At 46.6% G+C, this 18,655-nt stretch overlaps 1 protein-coding gene across 2 annotated transcripts in view; it reads right to left on the reverse strand.

The window, feature by feature from the left end:
• Nucleotides 1-1,813: 1,813 nt before the first annotated feature.
• Nucleotides 1,814-18,655, reverse strand: part of B3GNT2 (UDP-GlcNAc:betaGal beta-1,3-N-acetylglucosaminyltransferase 2) — a 244,381-nt gene continuing 227,539 nt past the window's right edge. For both annotated transcript variants that reach the window (XM_069608217.1, XM_069608218.1), the window contains one exon: nucleotides 1,814-4,900. In XM_069608217.1, the coding sequence (XP_069464318.1) occupies nucleotides 3,698-4,891 (1,194 nt within the window). In that variant the 5' untranslated portion in view covers nucleotides 4,892-4,900 and the 3' untranslated portion in view covers nucleotides 1,814-3,697. The remainder of the gene's footprint in view (nucleotides 4,901-18,655) is intronic.

Consider the following 18,655-nt stretch of genomic DNA (forward strand, 5'->3'; position numbering starts at 1 on the left):
AAAAAACAAAGAAAAATAACGTGCTGAACAGCTATTTCTAAAAACTCACATTAAAATGTCTTCTGGGGTAACGCAAAGATAAAATTCAAATTAGAGGATCCCAGAAATCCAACTAAATAAAATAAAAGCAAATAAAAGGCTACAATATGTTGTTGTATGAAAGCAGTTTCGCATCCATTTACTCCCAACGCATTTCCCTTTTGTACAGGGAGGTAAAATGCCTTCTCCAAAGCAGTCCATACAATTAATGACAAACATTGCGATCTACTGTGGACACCATTTGATTATGCAGAACTACATCAATATTATTCAGTGATGATTAAGAATAGAAACATTTTGGGTTGAGTCCTCAAATGAGTAAATGGACATTTTCAAAAAATAAATGCAAATATTGAGAAAGGATAGCTAGAAGCGTAGCACACTTAAGACATGCGCGAGGTGACACTTTAATGTTTAGAGCAAAGGAAGCAATACACTCGTCCTGTGAGAGGAAATTAGTGTGCAGTCTTCACAGACAACAGTGTTCTCACCACACAAAACATGTACAGCACAGGCAGTGGGGCTGTGCATGCCTACAACCCAACATTTAAAGAACAGATGGTAAAGGCAGGCACAGTGCAAGCATCTCTTATAGAACAGGTACAGCATTATCATTGGCGTTCTTGACACCGAACAAGTACATTACAGGCAGAGGCAGTAAACGCTTCACCCATACACACTGTCTAGGGCACAAGAAAGTACAAGGTTTAATCAAACGGAGCAGGTGCAGCACAGGCAGCGAGTCTTCTAGCTTTAAGAGATCAAGGGTTCAATTGCAGGACCTTCCTGCCATTTTCATGCTGTTGTGGCTGGGGACCACTTGCAAAGTTTAGTCACAGGCATTAAATAGTTGGAGGCAGAACTTTGATACTCATTTGCACTCTTCACTCCTCTCTGCCCTTCGTGCACTGTCTCCCCAATACCCTTTACTTTTCATCAAGTCGGGATTCTACTCCCTCCTCTTTTGATCCATCTCACCAGTCTTAATACTGTTCTGTCTAATTTTCCTTCCAGCTTCCCAAAGGTGAAGGTGTAGCTTGATGGATGGCACAGTACCCAATTTCCATTCACTAGTTGCCCAGGGGCATACGGGAGGAGGAATTTTAAATTCTCTACAACTTAAGTGAAACGAGGACATGAAAAGTGCTGGGAGATTAGTTAGTCCTTTGCCCGAAAACATTCTAGGAGGAGACCATGAGCATGCGTGGAGAGCCTCTGGACATAAGGCTGAATAAACCTCAGTACAGCCTGTCCCAGCTAAGTTGCTGTGGATAGTTTTCAACCTGCCATCCTTTCTCCTCCACTCCTGCAACCACCCGAAAGACACCACATCTTCCCCAGATTTAGAATGTAGGTTTTTTTTGTTAATGTTGCCTAGAGTAGCATTTACATGGTGTACTCTATATGGTCATTTTATGTTTCATATTTTTCTGCTCGCCAAAAGTCCTAACTGAGCCTAAAACATGATAGCAAATAGTGAATTTATCTAGAAGGTAATGCTTTCATAGGATTGCAGGGCGTGCCTTTATTGAGGGCAATGACAAGATGAAGAACAAAGTATGAAGGGATGAAGTAGCTCCTCCCCCTCCAGCATGAACGAGACAAGTCTCATCCTTGCCAAATTTTTCTACCAACTACTTTGTCAAATGTACCCTTTTCCAGCGCCGGCTTTAACTTTATCCTCTTAAAAATCAATTTCTGAATATTTGATAGTTTAAGGAGCCAGCCAAGAAGAGAATAAAATCATTACAGAAAATGAGATTTGAAAAGTGTATGAAATTCAAAAAAAAAAACAGCAGGTAGATTTATTAAACATTGCACAATCTGTATTACAGAAGATTTAAAAGATCATGCCTGAATTAAATATTTCATTGCGAACAATGTACACCAATAAAATATTACCCATACAATATAACATTTTGGTCTTCAATCTCTGCAATAAATAAAAACACAGGAATTTCTATTGACAAACAAGGAGCAGCCATTGTTTTCTACATATATAACCAGAAGAAAGAAATGGGTTACAAAAAAAGGAAAACAATTCACATTTTATGAACGTGGCCAATAATTATACATTTCATGAAGAAAACTAATTTCTAGAAAACTGAAGCTTTGCAGTACAATATTTTAATGGCATGCAAATAAAGGCTGTATTGTTTTAAAAGCACAGTATGGGGTGGGACAGTTTTTGGCTGTGCTCCAGCATACAAGAGTCTTGCCATCGCTGAATCAGGTCAGTTAAACATGTGCCTAACAAGCACGCCCATCTTTTAATGCAGGAGGGCAGAAAGAAACCACCTGCATTGCTTGTGGGCACAGCAGGTCGGTTTACTGTAATCACACCGAGACAACCTTATAATCAGAAACGGCGGAAAGAAGAGATTAAGCAACAGATGCATGGATCCACTAACACAAACAGAACTTATTTGGTTAGCAACAACGTTTTGCCATACACCATTCCAGCCGAAGGCAAGTGGTTTAAAAAGAGGATTGAACAGGAAGAGATGTGGTCCAGCATGAAAAAATATCAGGACATTGCTACTGACATATTAGACCTCCAATACAGTTTTAAATAAAGAAGTGCAAGCTGCTTGCCATTACAAGACATACAATATAAAGCAATGCCACAACCATTTGTTTATGTGGCAATCGCTTTAAGATTGCTACACACCTTATCAACGACTATACTTCATTTCATCATTGTGTTATTTTAAATAACATTTATATATGTATATCCCATTTTAGGGTGAAAATGGGTTTGGGGTTAGGCGGTCTAATCAATAATAAAAGTGCAAAGCGAAAATCAGGACCATTTAGAAGACAACAAAATAAATGTTGTGAAGGTAACAAATCCACACAATTTTCTGGTGCTACTAGGTGCCTCTAAACCAAAGTGGTTAGAGTCAGTTTCAAAGAAGAGGATACACACATTGATAGAGGAATAACAATGTAAATTGAGAAATTGGAGTCAATTTACTTTGCAGGTACTATATTGCACACCAACACAATTGAAAGAACTGTACTTAATGCAAATGCCTACCGTAGCTTTTAAACACAGGCACTCGTGGTTTGCAGCACTAATTGCATGAGAGACAATACTGTTTTTTTTTTCCTCTGTAGGATTTTTACATGGTGTATAATAACTGGAATTCAAGATGAAGCCAAAGGTAATGCTATACATTGGACTACCTTCTATACCATTGCCTCTTTCCCTCAGAGGCATAAAGGGCTTATTACCAGGTACAATTAAAAAAAATACATTCGCATATGGTAAGGAAAAGGCACTCCCATCCATGCACTGCAGAATTAATTAGCATTCTTCCTCTTAACCACGTGAAGTAAACAGGATAAAGGCCACTTGTGAGGAATGATGAAACCTGCAAGTTTCACGGTGCATGGTTAAAGGGTAACACATTAGCTCCAATAAGAAAATGACTTGTGGTGAACAGGGTAACATTCCACAAGGCCGCTAGGTAATTATTTAACTTAAGAACGGAAAAACAAAGAGACAGGTGTTTCAGTGACTGGGCAAAGTACTGTAACTCTACTAACAATAAGAAAAACTTTCTTTGGGAATGTTATATACAAATAATGGTGAATTACACAGTAAGCCATAAATATCTGAAGTGCAAACACAATCCACTGCTCCTCTGAACCATTAACAGTTTAAATGAGGATCTTGCAACTGGGACCAGATCTTAATCATTTCTTGAGGATTTCTGCTATGCACCAACATTAAGTTTGTATATGAACAAATGTTCTTTTTCTGTTTCTCATCGATATCAAATGTTTTGAATCCTTTGTGTTTTTCTGGGGCAAGCCCAAGCTTCTTAAGGCACATTCCAGTATAAACATCATCTATAGGATAAAGGATGACCTGGTCCGTTACATTGTACAGTCGCAATGCCAGCTTACCAGAGTACAAAAACCCACCACCCCCTGCGTAGGGAGGGTACGACCCCTCATATATAGTCTCTGGTATGTAGTATTTCAATTTTTTGTCCCTGTGAGGTCCAGCATCTTTGATTACATCACCAATAAATAGATCTTTAGCTTTCTCTACAGATAAACTCTTCAAGTAATCCAGGATCTGATGGGTATTCACAAAAACGTCATCGTCACCTTTAAAAATAAACTGAACATCAGCACAGGAAGTGCTGACCCACTTCAGGAACAAAACTTCCTTTAAGGTCAAATTGAAGAACGTGTCTCTGTAGTCCCAAAGAAGCACGTCTTTATGGGTTTCACTTTCATACTTCACTATGTCGGAGAGGTCAGGAAAGTAATCCTCAGGAGGGGTTTCTCCCAACAAGAAGACCCTAACAACAGTTAAATCACCAACATTTATTTCTTTTCCCCAAGACTCCCTAATAGCTTGTCTTCGGTCAAAATGTGGTGTAAGTGACTTGATGGCCAGCAGCAGAAAAGGCTTATTGTTGCACTTGTGAGGTTGATCAATCACCAAGGAGTAGTTCTTGCACCTCATATATGAAAGGAAGTCTTTGTATCTCTCTGGTAAGTTCCCAAAATCCTTGACTTCTGATGGAACAGCCGAATCTGCATCACATGAATTCAGAAGGCTTGCATTTAAAGCTAGGTTTTCTTCAACAGTCATGTTGGCCAACAATGCCAAAATAGGGTTGTATAACTGGTCAAGTTTACGTTGTTCTTTATTCCAGTAAGCTTTGCTTGGAGTGGGTTTCTTCCAGAACTTGCCACGTGGTACTATAATCTGACCTTTTGCATTTTTATCTTGGCTGTCACTTTTTGAGACTTCCACTATTAGGTAGATAAAGAAATTTACCATCATCAAAACTCCCAGCAGCTTTAACCTCCTTCGTCCAACACTCATTTCTCATCCCTAGAGGAAAGAAAACAAATGAAAAATGTAACCAATGAAGAGAACATGCAGACACAAAAGACGGGCTTCAACAAAAAAGGGTAAAAGCACAGCATGCTGCACTGTCAAACTTGTTTGGCCCTTAACACTAACATGGACCGCACTCATCATGCTCTCTTTTTTAGATTACAAAAGATTTTAACAAAGTTACTCACCGTAGTGACTACCTTACTCCTAGTCCATAGTCCCCTTTCCTCCATACTTGTGGGACATTCCGTCCTTCGGGCCTGGACCAGACCACTTGTAAAAAGCATCAACAATTTCAAGTTTGTTTTTTTATGCGATGGGGTTGTAACCCCGCCCTCCTGAGCTCCGCCCCGTGCATCGCCCTTCTATCGCCAGGTCTGAGACCATTCAAGCAATAATCGTGGATGCTTTTTAGAGGGGACGACGGGCGGGCGTATGGAGAATAGGGGACTATGGACTAGGAGTAAAGTAGTCACAACGGCGAGTAACTTTGTTATACTCCTACGTCCCATCCCCTTTCCTCCATACATGTGGGAGATTCCCAAGCACACACCATAGGTAATACGGGTGGATGGAAACCGCCTTGGCGATGGTTACCCAAGGGACATACTTTTGGAAGGCAACAGCAGCCACTTTGCCACGTACAAGATGAGCATGGATGCCTTTCGGAAGGTTGAAGGCCCTAAATGGTATAAGCTTAAGAAATGCAGGAGGCAATCCATAGGGAGTTAGTTTATTTTGAAGCTGGTTTCCCTTTCAGGTCTCCGAATGTGACAGCTGTGAGGAGCCCCCGAGTTCACTCGTCCTGTCAAGGTAAAACTTCAGAGCTCGTCTAAAATCCAAGTTGTGCAAGGCTCTCGGCATGCAATGCCGTGTTAGGAAAAAAGACCAGTAAGAAGATCGATTGATTCAAATGACAATCGGTCACCACCTTAGGCAGGAAAGGAGGAGTGCGAAGCACAACCTTATCCTTACGGAAAGTGAGGAACGGATGTTCCACAGAGAGCTTGTAGCTCGCTTACTCGCCTTCCCAATGTCACTGGGATCAGAAAGGCGACCCAAGAAAGGTATTTGAGATCAGTAGCGGCCATGGGTTCAAATGGTTTAAGGTATAAGGCGGTGAGGACCACATTCAAATCCCATTTCGGATGAGGAGTACGTACCGGTGCGATAAGATGTAGAAAACCCGCAAAATGCCTTTTAGTGACTGGATTAGTCAAAGAAAACGAACAGCTGTCAGTAGACAGATAGGTTGCAATGGCTGAGAAGTAAGTCCTGCAGGACAAGACATGAATGCCTGAAGCAGCGATGTGAGAGACGAACAAAAGAACATTGTCCATCATAGTGTGCCTGGGGTCAAGTTGTTTAGCCAAACACCAGTGGCAAAAATGAAGGCATTTGCTCCTATATATTGAGACCTCGTTGAAGATTTTCTGGCAGCTTGAATAATAGGCTTATTGTCCTCGGACAAATTAAACAGCTAAAGATCTGAATTCAGGCACCAGAGCTGAACGATTGTGTGGAGGGTTGCCACATCTGTTGATTGCACTGGTGAAGCAGGTTGGGCATCAACAGCCATCTGATGAGGAAGAATCGACAGATGCTGAAGTTCTGAGAACCAGAATCTGGCTGGCCACTAAGAAGCTATGAGGAGGACAGTGCAGTTCAATGCATTCCTGAGCATGCACAGTGACTGATGAATCGGAGGCATTGGAAGAAAAGCATAAGCCTTCATGTTGTGCCATGGAATCTCCAGAGTGTCTCCTAGCGAGGAGACCCAAGACCATTGCTGGATGCATATAGAGGAAGTTTCCGGTTTGTAAAGGTCGCAAAGAGGTCCACTTCTGGAGTGCCCCATTGGTGAAAAATGGCAGAGAGAACATCTGTGTTCAATTCCCACTCGTAACTTGCTGATTGGCAGCTGAGCGAGTTTGCAGTCACACTGATGTGGCCCAAAATCTGTACAGCAAGGTGCCACATCTTGTGTTGGATGGCCCATTACCAAATCTGTATGGCTAGGTCCACAAGGAGAGGTGACTTGGTGCCACCCTGCTTGTTGATGTAAAACATGGCCACAGATATGTCTGTGAGAATACAAACTACTTTGCTCGTGATGGACGGCTGAAAAGCTTGGAGTGCCAGAGAAACAGCAGGGAGTTCCAGATAATTGATATGAAACTGCCTGTCCTTAATTGACCAAAGGTCGAATACTTCGAGGTGACCCAGCACTTTGCCCCACCCCAGAAGGGTTGAGTCTGTGGTAATCGTCACTTGTGGGTAGGGCTCTTGGAAGGCGGCCCCCACAGAAAGGTGGTCAGTGGAAGACCACCATTGTAGATCCGCTGTCAGAGGACAGGACTGGGATTCGCTTGGAATCCAGGTCCGAAGCATGAGACCAAGGGCATGAGACCAAGAGCTCCAAAGAGCCATCTGGGTACGCCTCATCAGACGTGCAAAAGGCAGGGCTAGCACGCAAGAAGCCATGAGGCCTGACCCACCAAGCCGTCATGTGCGATGACTGGAGGAAGAGCTGACATGTGGTCGATCGGTCCGCAATCCTGTCCGACGTTAGGAAAGCCTTGGTACTGACCGCATTCCAATGGAAACCTAGGAAAATCAGGGCTTCAGAGATCGTCACAGAAGATTTTGGGCAATTCACTGACAGCCCAAGTTGGAACAGGAGCTGGAGGAGAGACTGGAGATTGTTCAATGCTGTCTGTGGGCAGGGGCTGCGCAGGAGCCAATTATCCAAATATGGATATACATGAATGCCATGTAGTTGGAGGAAAGCTGTGATGACCGACATCTTCGTAAAGACACGCAGCGCCAAGCTGAGACCAAAAAGGAGCACACAGAACTGGAAGTGTTCCCCTCCCAGGGAGAACGGCAGATCTTTTCGATGCAGCCTCCATATCAGGATGTGCATGTAAGCGTCCTGAAGGTCCACAACAATGAGCCAATCGCCCTTTTGAAGAGAGGACTTTATTTGGCAAGGCGTGATCATCCTGAATTTCTTTTGGGGGAAGAGAAACGTTGGGAAAGATAGAGGATAGTGCGCAGGCCAGCCTGGTTGGGTTTGGGCATTGAACAGACACAACTAGAACCCCAAACAGGAACAGGTGCCAACGCCCTAAGGTCTAGAAGTTTCTCTACCTCGGCTCTGAGGGAGGGGGACCCAATCTGTTGAAAGGGAGGGGTGTAGGGTGGGGGGAGGCTAAGCGGAAGCCTGCCCGAGCACTGGACAAAACCCACCGGTCGTCGGTGATGGTCTGCCACGCTTCCAGATGGATTCGTCCTCCCACTGGGGTCTCGTGCAACCTACAAAAAATATCAATTGGCCGATTTGTCGGCAGGGAGACTACCTGTCCCTGGAAAGAAGGCTGGTGTCCGAGAGAAAAACAACCCTCACCGTTGTTGCTTCGGCGGGGGCCGCCACCCAGAACATCAGTTTGGCACCCACAGCGATCCTGAAACCAGAGGAGGACAGAGTCTGGGACCCTGACCTCTGTGGATAAGGGGCCTTCACTGGGGCTTTGGCCAAGACCGATAAAGATTTAGCGGTTTGGGTACTCGCCTTGGTCTTTGCAAGTTCCTCGTCAGTGGATGAATGGAACAATTCCTTGCATCAAAAGGAAGATCCAGTACCTTGTCCTGCACTTCCTTTGAAAACTTTGTCGCATGGAGCCACGATTGTCGAGAGACGTTGACCCCGACCATAAGGCCGCGAGCAGAGTTATCTACGTGGTGTGCTGCAGCTTCCAGTAGATCCTGCGCCAAAACTTTGGCGTCCGACAGACCGTCTTTGAAGTCTTCAAACCTTTCCGCAGGCATACACTCCTGGAAGTTGGCTAGCTCCTTCCACAGCCTTAGGTTAGCTGCTGGCAGGATGATCTTGGTGTAAGCTTGACAATTTGAAGCCCAGAATTGGAAAAACTTGTTTTTTTTGCCAAAAGCATCAAGGAGCTTATCCTCTTTGGAGAGGATTTGGGCCGCTGCCGTGGATGACGTAGAGGACGGTTTGCATTGGAGGGTGGCTGCCGCCACAACCGTTGACGAGGGGAGCGGGCAAGCCGGCAATGTCTTCCGAGGTGTGAAACCTGTAACAAGCACCAATCCTCTTGTTGACATGTATCCCGGTATGGGGTTTATCCCAGATCTTACGGGCCTCAAGCAAAGACATCCTAACAGGCCGGTGCGCTTCTGAGGTGAAAGAGTAAAGTTTCCCGATAGCACCCATTCTTGTGGAGTGGGGGCCTGTACTGGAATGTCAAGCAGGGCCATCATATCCAGCACCCGGGCATGAAATGCTCCAACAGAGAGGGGCTGTTCATCACTGTCCTGGTCTGCTTGAGGTTCGTCCAGTGAAGCAGGAACAGAGGACTGTTCCACAGTGCATACCACTTCAGGTTTTAAGTGTTATCCTGCGCCTCCAGTGTCTTCTCCATTTGAGAGAGTGGGGGCAGGAGGAGGAAGTTATGGAGAAGGCCCAGCAGGAAGAGGTGGAGGAGTTGGCACCACCGGGAACTGCGTAGGAACAGCCGGGCGAAAGGCGGTACATGATGTTCCGAGTACATTTCCCTGAAAAGACACTTAAAGTATGCCTTCATGGGATCCATGTGCATGAGCATCTACAACTTCCTGAAAAACGCCTCCTCAGATGAAGGTCTAAGGGCAGCAGTGGGCAGAGGCCGCTCATGAGGGGCATGCCCCCATGAACACAATGAGGAAGGCTGCCAGGAGGGACCACCCCCGGCTGGATCCACATAAATCAGTGGCACGGAACCAGGAGGGAGTAAAACAGTAGAAAGTAGCTGTGCCCGTGCAGGCCAATCTAATGCGGGGTGGAAAAGGTTTTTGTTGTCTATACGACATGGAAAAAGGCTGCTTAGCCCCAAAGAAATGCTTCCAGCACCAGCCGCTGTAAAATTTGGACTAAGGGAAGTATCCAATATGGCCACCGTGGACCATGGAGAGTGGGAGGCCATTTGGTCCGCACCTGAGGAGAACTGCGTCACACGAGAAGGTAAGGCAATTGTCTCGTCACGGGAGACAGCAGACTTAAGTAACAGCTTAGCCTTGAAACAAGGATCCTTGGCAGAGCCAGTACAGGCAGGCCAAGGAGGTTTACTGGACATCTTAGGTACTGTTCCAAAATTAGCCCCCCAACGGAGGAACCTCGGCCGAGCCGGTACTGAAAGGCCTGTTAGACCCCGGAAAGGAGTCCCCTGGTCATGGCGCCCTAAAAAGTAAAGAACATACTGGGCATTTCTTCTTTTTGTCGAAGTGCTGAAAATGTCGTGGAGGAACGAGTTCAAATACCTCTCACCGAAGACGACGCTGAAGTGCCCGGACGGAGAGGGAGTCGCAATAAAAATATGAATCCCAGCGACATGCAGGGCCTAGACACTCCAAGCAAAGAGTGGGGATCTGCCCTCATGAAACAACGTTCGCATGAAGAACAGTACACAAATCCAAGACGCTCCGGCATAGACGGTGGACTAGATGACCGTGGAACTGGAGCAGGAAGGAAGGACAAAGGGAATTAAAATTTAAAAAATCCTAGTGATGCTAGGGCGTCCAGCCCCAACCGGGTGGAGAAAGGGACTCGAGGGCGATGCGTGGGGCGTACCTCAGGAGGGTGGGGATACGGCCACGTGCGGTACCCCGCATAAAAATAAGACACCATTTCAAATTTTTTATGCTTTTTACAAAAGTGCTCCAGTCCCGTCCCGAAGGATGGAATGTCCCACAAGTATGGAGGAAAGGGGACGGGACGTAGGAGTATTTAAGTTACACATGAAGTCTACAAGAAAGTGAATCCCTTTCTTTAAAGCCTCGGATCTTATTTTCATACACTTTTATGTTCAGACTGACTAAATCAATCTGACTCTTGAGAAAATAATCACTAATCGTATGGTCTAGGTTATTATACAAAATCATTAAATATATACACATGTTGAAGCATTTTTGGAGTCTTCTACAACTTGATTTAGTTAGTCCCTTTTTAATCACTCCTTTATATTCACAAAACAGCTACTTCGTCAATCCATCTCGGAGCTCTACTCTGCTACTCATGTATGTGTGTCTTGTATCCAATCCATTACCAGTCGTCCCTTCATGACACAAGGAATCTAAACCACATTCTAATTTCGCAGCCATGTTTCAGTTCATATAATTTATTCCCTGGATTTACGCCATTGGATGGTCTTTGTGAATACACCTATATCTTCTTGCTAGTGGTTTTCTCTAGATCGTTTTCTTCTAACAGATGAAATGAAATCATTTGACTAAGACATGGAGACTGCCTCAAATTAAAATTAGAGATGCTGGAACAATGCCTCCCTTTAGTTCTTATTTTGGTTTCTCACCAGGTACTACAAACAAAAGAGGATTTCCCTGCAAGACGTAGGTATTTACTTGCTTTCCTTAAAGACAGCACCTGACAAATGGCACAGTTTGCAACACACCGGGAACATTTTTCAACTAAATGGTAAAGGCTACAACCAAGAGTGCACAAAATATTAGTAAAGTAAAACTCCTGAATTCATTGAAAGTTGTGCCTTGCCACAAATGTACTGAAAACAAAATAAAACCAGTATCAGTTTGTATATTACCAGGAAAATAATGTTGAAAACCACACCGCCTATGTATTTGTCTGTACCTTTATAAATCAAAATGTTGGTATTTTTCAACATGAAGCATCCACAGTGTAGAATCTTAATATGTTTGAGCGTGTTTAAATTACAATATGATTCTTATTCAGGATATGTTGAACAGAAAGGAGTGAAGTCATAAGGTTTTTTTTTTAAAGAATGGCTTACACCTCGTCTATACGATAGAGGTGATGAGGCCTTTAGGCATAAAAAAAAATCATTGTATTCGCCATTAATATAGTGCCTTTGTCCATTTGTATGGCATCAATGCGCTTTGTGGTTGGAAAGCCCTCAGGGACCAAAGTCAATGTGTGGGCGATTCTAAGAATGAATTTTAAGATGTACGTTTGCATTTTGCCAGGTTAGGACTTAGGTGGGCTGGCAGGCTCCAGTAGGCAGCCTGGAGGTCCGGCATGTGGGCGATTGCTGTTTGTGGTTGTTTAGCATAGAGTGCTAGTGCCGGAGACTAGATGTGTGCCAAGCTAGACAGACATTTTTCAAAGTTTGTCGCTATATACTAATGTCAGAGGTGTTGAGGTACGTCTGGGGTTTCAGTGTGGATGGCTATGCAAGCTGCTAGACAGTATTTGCAGAACTATAGCTACATTCTATAGTGCATGGATGGATGCATACATAACTTTAAACTCGGATGCAGTTCATCTTCAATGTAATTTTCCTAGGTCCGACGCGATTGGCTGGTCTCACCATCTGTGGTCTCCCTAGATTGAGTTTGAGCAGTGGGAGAGGGGCCCAAAGGGATGGGGGAGTGATGTATATGATAAGGCATTTGTAACACACCCATTAACAAGTGTTTTAAGGCGCAACGAGGCATGGGAGGGGGAACAGAGGGAAGAAAGACAGCGATCCTACTAGCCCAGGTGTCATTCAGATCACGCAAGTGCATGGGAAGGGGGAAAAAGGAAAGTGCGGGGGATTAGAGGGGGTGAGTGCAGTACATGGATATTTGAATAAATAAACAATAGAATACAGCCAGCAGGTGGTAAGTGCAGACATCAGGTGTCACGTGCTGGTGGTGGGACTGTAGGGGACCTGGGCCCGAGATGAGAGGGTGGCCAGGTAACCAGTGCAATTTCAGCCAGGAAGTCAGCAGGGAAGAGGAGAAGAAAAAGCAGAAGCAAAGAGAAAGGTTTTCAGGTGTTTCCGGAACCAGAGATGGTTCTCCTCGTGTTTCAGGGAGGCTGTTCCAGAGGAAGGCCCCAGCCGAAGAAAGATCTACCTCCACCTCATTGCTTGGAGAAGCGACTGACCCTGAGGGAGTTGGAGGCGGATGAGCTCGAGAAGGCAGATAGTTAGGAAGAGAGTTGAAGGTAATGAGGCCCCAGAAGGCCTTGTGGACAATGCAGAGGGTTTTGAACTTAATCCTCGCAGCCAATGGAGAGATTTCAGTCCTGGAGGGATACGATACCTGGGCTTGAGGCCAAGGACCAGTCTTGCAGTCCTGTTCTGGATAAATTGCAGAGGGCGGAGAGTAGAAGCACGCAGATTTAGAAACCGGCTGTGGCAATAGTCCAGCCTAGAGAGAACCAGATCTCTGCAGACTGAGCTTCTGGGTGAAGGAGAGGAAGGGAAGAATACCTCTGAGGAGGTGAAGCTGGTAGTGTGACTTCTTAGATAGGTCAGAGATGTGAGGAGAGAAGGAGAGTTTGGAGTCGAAGATGACCCTGAGGTTTTTAGCCTCACAGGTGGGAGCAGGGGCGGGAGGGAGAGAGGGGGCAATGGAGTGACAGGAAAGTAGGGAGCAGGTGTGCTGATGAGGAGAATCTGCCTTACTGGCATTGAGGCAGAGATCATTGACAGCACACCACTCCTGGGAGTCAAGGTTGGAGAGCAGGTCTTCACGGATGTTCAGGAGAGCAGTTTCCGTGCTTCTGGCAGCTCAGGAAGCCAGACTGATGATCATGGAGACAACCAACAGATTCAATGTGAAGATTGAGCATGAGATGGCCAGCTTTTCCAAGAGTTTGCCAAGGAAAGAAGTGATGGAGATTGGGCGATAGGTAGCCGGGCAGGATGGGTCGGCAGAGGGTTTCTTAAGAAGAGGGTGCACAAGGGAGTGCTTCAGGGGGGAGGGCAAGACTCCAGTGGCGAAGGAGTGGTTGCAGAAATCGGCCATGGCAGGAGCCAGGGAGTCAATGTGGTCCTTGATGGTTTTAGAGGAACAGGATGAACCTGTTTTGACGAGACTTTCATAGATCTGACTTGTCTAGAAACCTCGTCAGGGGAAAAGGAAGAGAAGGAGGAAGTAGAGGTGGCTGAAGAAGGGGCAGAGGAAGAGCAGGGAGTAGAGTTTGACAGAGGATGCACATGAAGCACGCCATTTCCCCTCAGCCACCCTGCACTTAAGGGTGACTAGGTCAGAGTCGTACCAGGAGTTGCACTTGGCTTTGGGCTTCAGGCAGATCCTCGGGACAGGTGCAAGAGCATCGAGAGTGTCAGGAACTGCAGAGTAGAGCATGGAAAGGGCTGTTGTCAGGGTGTGAGTCAGCCAGAGGGGGCGAGGTGGTGAGAAAGTGGCGGCGAAAGCCTCAACTGACAAGCGTTTCATGGGTCGGATGACTGAGAAGGTGGGTGGCAGTGATGGAGTTAGCTTGGCCTGAGGGGTAGAGAGGGTGAGCTGGGAGGAAAGGAGAAAGTGATAGAAAGGGGAAGGTCTGAGGAGATCAGAACAACCAGATTGTGTCCTGCAGGGTGAGTCGGGCCAGAGGGGAGAACAGAGAGCGAGAGTGAGTTGCAGAGGTCGCGAAAGAGTCCAGAGGAAGGGCAGGAAGCATCCAGGTGGATGTTGAAGTCTCCAAGAAGGAGGAGTTGAGTGGTCGAGACCAGGAGGGAAGAGGAGAGGTCTACCCACTCAGAGGAAGGAGATATGACCAGGTGGCTGATAGATAGTAGCCACAGTAAGGGAATGGCTAGTAGAGCCAGTAGATGAGGCATTCGATGCTCATCTGGGGGTGAAGGAGGGGGCCGAGTTTATCACAGTGCGCCACTGCGAACACTGTCTGCATCCGTGGAGGTTTGGGTGGCTAGGTGTGTTGTTGGGTTTGGGCCAGTGTTGGTGTGCATACCAACATTGTAGGGTGCAAGGTTTCAGGGGGATGCAGGAAAGAGCCAGGTTTTGAGGGCCTTTTTGAAGGATATATGACATTTATAACGCAACTCTACACAAGTGTTTCTAGGCATGACAAGACAAAGAGGGGGAAACAAAGGGAGGACAAAACAATGATCTTACTAGGCCTTGTGTCAGACTGTGCAAGTGCGGGAATGCCAAGTGATTATCAATGCTGTGGAGGGGCAGAGAGTTCCAGATGATCGGCGATTCTACGGAGAATGAGGATCTGCCCAGTCTCGTGCAGTTGTAACGCGGAACAACTAGGAAAAATGCTGTGCCGGATCAGAGTGCCCTCAACGGGTGGTCGCAAGCGAGTTTGTCTTGGAGGACTTCCGGGCCGGTGATGTGGATGGCACAGTGAGTGATGCACAGGGCTTTAAAAAGGTACTGCGTGCAACAATAGGGAGCCAGCAGAGGACTCTGTTTAGGGCTGATGTGTTCTCTGGGAGGGAGGCTAATGAGCAGGCGGGCGGCAACTTTATGGTTTCTTTGCAGTTTTATCCGAAACACCAGTGCACCTAGTTAAAGGCAGTCTGCATAGTCTAAGCGGCAGAGGATGATGGAGCGGATGGCAGAGAAACGGTGAGGATAGGCGAGGTACGGGAAAATACACCGGAGGATGCTTAGGTGGAAGAAACAGGTTCTGGATACAGAGTTGATGTGTTGGGAGGGATAACTGTGCATCCAAGGTTTTTCAGAGGTGCAGGTTGCCCGAGGGGGAAGGGGTCTAGGGAGTGAGGCCAGGGAACAGGTTGGGGTAAGGAGTGCTGATTTTCTGCACTCAGATTTCTTTTTTGCCAGGATTGAGGATGAGGTGGTTTGTCATCCAGTAGTATGCCTTCAAAATTGCGCATGTCAAGCAACTTCTAAAAAATGCATCCCTTGACCCCCAAGAATTACAGACCGATCTCCAACACCAGATTTCTCACGAACCTCATTGAACGGACTGCATACTCCCAGCTCAACTCATTTGTAGAATCCAACTGCTTCCTAGACCACGCACAATCAGGCTTCAGACCACGACATGGAACTGAAAGCACTCCGATATCTACCTGGGAAGATCTCAAGGTCACTGCAGACTCTGAAGGCTGCCCAGCTTGTATCCTCCTTGATCTCTCCACAGCCTTAGACACGGTTAACCACTCAATACTCCTGAACTGCCTCCTCTCCCTAGGAATCTGTGGCACTGTTCTCAAGTGGATCGCCTGCTTCCTCAGCAACAGGAGCCAAATAACCCTCCTCTTCCCCTTATGTCTCAACTGTCGGCTCTGAACACTGCAGTACCCCAAGGCGTATGCCCGTCTGCTCTCCTGTTCAACCTCTATATGATCACTTTACCTGGAATCATCTGCATGTACAACATCTCCTATTAAAACTACGCTGACGATACCCAAATTATCCTAAGAATTTCCAAGTCAGGCATCGACCCCCTTCCCGACCTTGAAACCGGTCTCTGCGATATTGATCGATGTAGGACAATAAACCACCTTCTCTTGAACCCTGCTAAAACAGAAATCATGTGTGCGGCAATACTGCCCTTCTACCTCATCCGCTCCCATGGCCCCCAACCCTCGGCCCACCTCCACCCCCTCCGATATAGTAAATAACCTAGGCTGCACTATGAACTCCGGCCTGACCCTCTCCCGTCAGATCAACATGTCAAAATCCTGTCACTACCACCTCACACTTCTCAGACGCACGTTTTCATATCTCTCCTACCCTAATAGACTTGCTGCAGTTTTGTCTATTGTGATGTCGAGACTGGACTATGCCAACTCCCTATGCCTAGGAACACCGGCATACCAACTCAAGCTACAAAGAGCCCAAAATGCTGCTGCAAAACTGCTCATCGCCCTGGGTCCAAGTACCACATCTCACCTGCTCTCCAAACCCTCCACTGGATCCCAGTCGGACGAAGGGCCACCTTCAAGACCCTATGCATCACTCACCGAACAGTGCACAAGACCAGCCCATTATACCTACAGGAGGAGATAAAACCATACCTCCCTTCACGCACCCCAAGATCAAGCACTGCCTTCCTAGCGATTCCAACCTCGGTCATGATCGGAGGATCCGCCTTCTCAACCTTGGCCCCAACTCTGTGGAACTCGCTGCCCCCTTATATTCTGCACACCCAAGACTATAGGACGTTCCACAAAGCTCTAAAAACATGGCTCTTTCCGTCATACCAACCACATCCTTCTGAAGCAAATGAACCATAGCAACCAGATGACTAATGCTCAATGAGATCCCAAATATTGTCGTCCCTAAATACGCGTATTCATTCGCTAAGAAGCAGCCGCATATCTGAAATATTGATCCCCTCAGATCATAACTCCACGCAAACACTCTCCTCCCATATAACTATGCCTACTCTATTCTCTACACCACCACTCACGTAGAGTGCAGCTATACCCCTCGATCAATTCAGCCTAGCGGCTCACATACGAACATTACCCCATGAACACCTCATTCTAATAAAACACAGCTATACCAATGACAAACCGGCCTAGCTGCACACAAGCGTCCTACAGGCTTAACGTAGCCAGAACCCAGTCTTGGTGTTCACCCGCCACACTGCACACATTCAACCTATAATCAATACACCACACCTAATGCTAGGATGCAGCTTCCACCAGGTAATTACATCAGCTGCACACAACTGGTGCACCCATGCACCCTACGACACCCTACTCTCTCAACTGACCTGAATATGGTCCCTCAGGGCTTTGACGTCATACCAATGATGTCTAGAGTGCTATATAAATGTCAAATAACAAAAGTATGTCCGAAAGGCATGACAGATCTGGGTGGTTGGGTTGGGGCCTGCCGATTTTGGGATTTTAAGGACCTAGGTGACGTTTGCGTAGGTTTAGCATGTGAGACTGAGTGCGGGGAGTTGGTTCAGATAGATGTGAAACAGGAGGGAGATAGGGATGCTTCCTGTTGGACACCTTATGGCAAAGGTCGGGATGCAGAGCTGAAAGGGTGGAGGAGCATGATTTGTGAACTATTAGAGATGAAAGAGGAGATCCAAGTGAGGGCAGTGTCTTTCTATAGAGTGTAACCTGAATAGGAGAATAGTGTGGTCAATGGTATCTAAGGTGGCAGAGAGCTCAAGAATAATGAGTACAGCACATCCTTCTGTGCCCGCTCTTCTTTTTAGGTCGCCCCAATAGGTAGGACTCTTGTCCTCGTAGCGGTCTGAAGCTAGATCGGGCGGGTCATGGAGGCTGTTGGCTTCAGTGAAATGGCAGAGTTTCTTGTGCGGGCCACGAGTGTGCCCATAAAGCGGGTGTTGGAAATTGGCAGGTAGTTCTGGAGGAGGAGTGGGTCGAACATAGGTTTTGAAGAGGGGTTTGATGTAGGAGGTTAAGGCTTCCGGGAAGGTTCCCAATATTAGGGAGTGGTTAAGGATTTAGCGTGCGATACTACCTGCATAGGTTGCAGTTCGGATTCTTTTTAGGTTGGGCAAGTAAGTGTCGGCTTTGTGCTACGAGCAAGAGGAACTCCAGGTGTGAGATGGGAGAGAATAAAGTTATTTACCCCTGGTAATGTTCTTTCGACCGGATGTTCTTCCCACATATTCCTCATCTGCCTCCCTGCCCACCCACATTGGCTCCTCTGTGTCCGTGATTGCAGTTTAGTGAGCCGCAGCACACTGCGCTCGCCATTCCACCAAGGCTGAGCGGGTGACTGCAGTCTTTAAATCCTTTGGATTGCACCCGGTAAGACCCTCCATGGGCCATTTGCTGTGTTATTTTCTTTGTCTGGTGCCCCCTGTGCCCCGCTCCCTCCGTGGTTTCCTTCCTGTTTCCTTCCCGCCCACCAACCTGATTGGCCTTCCCCTCCTCATTACTGACCTTCCCTGGGCAGCCCTCTGCCCGGCAGCCCCTGCAGCAAAGGACCCAAGGGAATGGGTGGTTGTCACTGAGGCGGCTCCTGGCTGTGTCTGCAGGTGTCAACTGG

Source organism: Ambystoma mexicanum, chromosome 4q (genome assembly GCF_040938575.1).
Source record: "Ambystoma mexicanum isolate Mex_15411 chromosome 4q, UKY_AmexF1_1, whole genome shotgun sequence".
Taxonomy (NCBI): Eukaryota; Metazoa; Chordata; class Amphibia; order Caudata; family Ambystomatidae; genus Ambystoma; species Ambystoma mexicanum.